The sequence below is a fragment of the Crocuta crocuta genome, unplaced genomic scaffold (genome assembly GCF_008692635.1).
Source record: "Crocuta crocuta isolate KB4526 unplaced genomic scaffold, BGI_CrCroc_1.0 scaffold653, whole genome shotgun sequence".
Taxonomy (NCBI): Eukaryota; Metazoa; Chordata; class Mammalia; order Carnivora; family Hyaenidae; genus Crocuta; species Crocuta crocuta.
The window spans coordinates 382,440-387,107 of NW_027527134.1; the positions used below are offsets into that span (position 1 = coordinate 382,440).

At 68.8% G+C, this 4,668-nt stretch overlaps 1 protein-coding gene across 4 annotated transcripts in view; it reads right to left on the reverse strand.

The window, feature by feature from the left end:
• TH (tyrosine hydroxylase) overlaps positions 1–4,044 on the reverse strand; it is a 7,075-nt gene extending 3,031 nt beyond the window's left edge. Inside the window, exons 1-7 of one of the 4 annotated variants that reach the window (XM_077755889.1) lie at positions 3,955–4,044; positions 2,570–2,785; positions 1,469–1,643; positions 1,172–1,260; positions 918–985; positions 581–631; positions 35–211 (exon numbers count right to left, since the gene is read on the reverse strand). In XM_077755889.1, coding sequence (XP_077612015.1) covers positions 35–211; positions 581–631; positions 918–985; positions 1,172–1,260; positions 1,469–1,643; positions 2,570–2,785; positions 3,955–4,044 — 866 coding nt within the window. Of the gene's footprint in view, positions 1–34; positions 212–580; positions 632–917; positions 986–1,171; positions 1,261–1,468; positions 1,644–2,569; positions 2,786–3,924 lie in introns of all 4 variants that reach the window. The other 3 variants (XM_077755837.1, XM_077756005.1, XM_077755952.1) reach the window with 3 other exon arrangements.
• Between the last annotated feature and the right edge of the window lie 624 nt (positions 4,045–4,668).

Genomic DNA, 4,668 nt, shown 5'->3' on the forward strand with positions numbered 1-4,668 from the left:
GGGCGGGGCCCCCGGGGGGGGGCTCCCTCCCCCGCCCGCCGCGCCTCTGCCCCGCAGCCGCGCACCCTTCAGGAAGCGGGACACGTCCTCCAGCTGCGGGATGCGGTCCTCCCGGTACCCGCTGAAGCGCTCCAGCAGCTGGAAAGCCTCCAGGTGCTCGCGGCACGCGTGGGTCGCGTAGAGGCCCTTGAGGGTGGTGTAGACCTCCTTCCTGCAGGCGGGCGGCTCAGGCCTGGCTCTGGAGGCCCCGGTCCCCGGCGGCCGGGCCTCCGCGCCACCCGGGTGCTGGCCCCTCCCCTCCTCACCCTGCTCTGCCTCCAGCAGCTCCACGGGGCGGGGGGGCGGGGGCACTGCAGACCCCTCGCTGGACCCAGGAGACCCCGGCCCCGGGGAGGTGGGGGTTCCAAGGGACAGAGGCGGTGCGGGCGGCCTGACCCACCACCAACCTGTCCTTCTAGACTGACAATCAGGGCCTTGGGAGGCCTTTTCCCTCCCCCGGCCGTCCCACGTGGGGACCCGGGGGTCTTCCCCTGGCCCCCCCCTGCCCCCCCCGCACCAGGCATGGGCACCAGGGTCTTACCAGGTGGCGATCTCCTCGGCCGTGTACTCCACGCGGGGAATGGGGTCGCCGCTGCAGAGGAGGTGTGAGTCAGCGGGGCCCCCGGGGGAGGGGTGCGGGGAGGCCAGGGGGACCCCCCGGGGAAGGCGTGTGGGGAGCGGACGGGAGGGGCTTGGGGCTGAACGCCCAGCCGGCCGTGCGGCCTCAGCAAGCTGCCTGGTTTCCTCCATGTGTCTTGGGGACCCAAACCAGTGACCACAGTGACAGTGTTGGTGACAAAGGTGCCCCTCCCCCGTGCCGGGGTGGGGCTGCAGGTCAGGGTCCGGGTCCGTGAGGCTGAGGCCCCAAGGGCTCTTACTGCTTGTACTGGAAGGCTATCTCGGCGATCAGCTTCCTGCGCTGCCGGTACGCCTGGTCCGAGAAACCCTGGCCGCGAGTGGACGCGCTCAGGAGGCCGCCGCCGCCCCCCTGCCCGGCCAGGCCTGTCCCCCCTCCCCCCACTGCCCCTCTCCCGCTGGCTGCCCAGCTTCTCCCANGTTTGGCCTGAGCCCACGCCCACCACCCTGGCCGTGCGTGTGGGGACACGGGAGGCCCCAGGAGGCAGCGGCTCACCGGGTGATCCAAGTCCAGGTCAGGGTCAAACTTGGTGACCAGGTGGTGGCACTTGTCCAGCTCGGAAACTTTCCTTGGGAACCAGAGGACTTCGCGGAGGACGGAAGGGACACGGGCCTGTGTGAGCAGCAGGCCCGCCCTGGACGCGGCCTCCCCGGGCCTTCCTCGGGGGTCCCAGACGGGCAGGAGGCCTGAGCCAGCAGGGAGGGGCCCCCCAGGCTGGGGCCCCCTGCGGGAGACTCTATGCCCCCATCTCAAGGTCATGGGTTGCCCTCAAGGACAGCGGGACAGCCTCACCCTTGTTCTCCCCGGCGCCACGCACGTCCTCAGCCACGCGGCGCACGGAGCTGAGCAGGGCGGGCAGGTCGGCGCTGGGCACCTCACAGCGCACAAAGTACTCCAGGTGGGGGCCTCCTGCCCGCGGCCTCTGGGCGGGCCGGGTCTCCAGGTGATGGATTTGGGCTTCGTACGTCTTAGGGAACAAGGGAGAGATGGAGAGAGACAGAGAGATGGAGAGAGAGAGATGGAGAAACAGAGAGACAGAGATGGTGAGAGAGACAGAGAGACAGAGAGATGGAGATGGAAGAGAGACAGAGAGATGGGGAGAGACAGACACAGGAAGGGAGAGGAAGACGGAGAGACGGGAAGGAGGAGCCGCCCTGGGCTCTGCCCCCGCGGCCCCGCCCTGGACGTCTGCCACCATAATGCCCCTGCTGTGCTCCACGCTCAGGTGGACCCCGCGGCCTGGGCAGAGCCTGTGGCTGGGAAATTGTATTTCGACCAGTGTGTGTAAAGGGAGCCCTCACAGTGGCCCCTGTGCCCGGTGTTCTGGGCGCCCTGACATGTCCCTCGGCCACACCCAAGCTTCCTGTGTCCCCAGACGCTGGTCAGAAGGTCCCGCCGTCCCTGGCAGCCTCATCCGGGCCCACTGCCCACCGGCCGCACCCTGGAGCTGGGGGGCGGGCCCAGGTCCCACCGTGGCCAGGCCAGGGGCTCAGCCCCCACGCCAGCCGCTGAGCACCCAGGGGTCTGGCAGGAGAGCTCCACTCACCCCTGCCGCCCTCCATCGCCCAGCAACAAGGGCACCTGGGTCTCGACCGGCCCTCGGCCACTCGGCCGTCCAGGAGCTGGGGGAGTCCAGCTGTGATACCATCCGGGCCTTTCTGCCGGGGCAGGGTCCCGCCCGGCCTGCGGTGGCCAGAGCGACTGATGCAATCAGCCAGAGCCCATCGGGGCAGGCGGTGAGGGGACGCTGCTGGGAGCCCCACCCACGTGTGAGGTGGTGGCGGCGGGTGGGGGTGGGCAGGGCTTGGGCTCAGGGAGCTCCCGAGATCATGAGGGGCATCGCAGGGCCGTGNCGGGACTCGCCTGAGACAGCCCGGCCGACGCCACCCTCACCTCAAACGCCTTCACGGCCCGGGACAGCGAGGAGGTCTTGGCGCCCCGCAGGGTGAAGATCAGGTTCAGCATGGACTTCCCGTCCTTCTCCTTGAGCACTGCGGCCTCCAGGGGGTCCCCGGGCTCTGAGGAGGCGGCCGACGCGGCCTCTGCCTTCTCTCGCTCCTTGCGGGCATCCTCGATGAGGCTCTGTCGCCGGCCGATGAAGCGCAGGGACTACGGGGAGAGAGTGTGCCCAGCTCCCCCTCCTCGGGCCACCCCGGTCCCGGGCTCTGGCCCGCTGGTGCCCGCAGCCCATGCCGTGTACTCCGGAGGGGCCAGCAGCTCAGGCCACGCCCGCTGTGGCAGCGCTAAGAGCCTGTCCCTACCCGATGGTGGGGGGGCAGCCAGGAAGATGAGGAGCCACAGCGTGGGGGCGGGCGAGGCCGGAGGGTGGCCCACGGCACCCCCACGCTGCCTGGCCTCTGTCCCCAGGCCCTAACGGGATGAGGCGACAGGAGGTATGACTCAGGACCCTGAGGTGGACAGTGGCCGGAGCGCTGGGGAGGGCGGGGGACGAGCTGTCAGGAACGTGGTTCCTGGGCAGAGCCCCTCGCCAGCCCCTCGGAGCGACCTCTCCTTAGGGTCCCTCCTGTCCCTTCCCCACAGCACAGGGACATGTGGCCAAACTTAGCTCTTCGTCTGGGGCCAGGTGCCTGGGGCCACAGCCTGTCCCCAAGATGGAGGCCCCCAGGCCTGCGTGGGGGAGGGGCTGCACGTCTGGGGCTCATCCCTTGGAGCCGAACTTCCAGGAAGGTTCTAGAACCCTTGGGCCTTGGATGGTGGTGTGAGGGTGCAGGGGGGCGAGGGGGGCCCTGGGGCTTCCTGGGTGGGGAGGCCATCTCACTGAGAAGCTGCAAATCACATTTCCAGAACCCAAAGCACATCCTCATTAAAGGTCTAAACACAAAAGCCCATTTGAAATGCTTTTCCGGGGGGGGACACTGAAGACCCCTCTTCCAGGCCGAGTGTCCAGGAGGTGCCACCAAAGACAGTGCCCAGCACAGACCCGCTGAACTCAGGGGGCCTCGGGTGGTGGCTGACGCCCTGGGGACCGTCCTCTGGTCAGGGGGCCAGGGCTGCTGGGCAGGGGAGGTGGGGCTCAAGACAGGAGGCCACATGTGGGCATGATGTGTGGCCGGGGGACGGGGACATGGCGGATGGAAATCGCCCTGGAGCCCCGACCGCCCTTGGGCTCCGAACCGGGGTCTGCGCCTGTCCGCCCGGCGCCTCCCACCACGAGCCACGGCCAGGGCCCGGGACACGGCGTTGCGTGCGCCCCGAGGCTGGGGCCCCTGCCAGCCTTGGGGACACACCTGCGCTTCCGGCCCCTTTCGGCCTCTTACCATGATGGCTTCGGCCTGCTTGGCGTCCAGCTCGGAGACGGCCCTGCGGAAGCCCTTGGCCTGCGGCGAGGCGGCGTTGGGAGTGGGCATGGTGCTGGCGTCCGTGCGGGCTCCCTCCACAGCCCGCTGCCAGGCGGCCTCTTATAGGCTGGGCTGACGTCAAGGCCCCTGTGGGTCCCCCACCTCCCACCTCCTCGCCGCCCCTCCTGCCGCCTGAGGGAGGCGGTGGGCGGGAGCGAAGACGCGCAGGAGAAAGGGCTCTGTCCCATTAAATCTAATTGCGTCCCTGCCGCAGGCACCCAGCAGGCAGCGGCCTTGCTCTGAATCATCTGGGCTCCGGCAGGCGGGCTCTGCAGGGTTGGGGACAGCTGGGGTCCCACTGGCACATGGGGAGGTGCTATTCCAGGCCCCCCAAGAGCGCACGTGACACAAAACCCCAAGCCTCAGTGGCAGGGGGCCCAGAAACCCCCAAGAGGAGAAACCCAGACTCAGACCTCAGACGGATGTCGAGAGGCCTTTTGCTTTTCCGGAAGATTCTTCACCAAATTTCCCAGCAGGGTCCCACAGCATGTCGCCATCAGATGCCACCAGCAAGAGTCTTATCTGTCCCTTGTCCCAGGTCCCTGTGGCCGGATCCCCAGGCACGGCCAGTGATACCTGGAATGTTCCAGAAAGGCCCACCCCTCCAGGGTCAGGAGACTGGGAAGCCAGGCA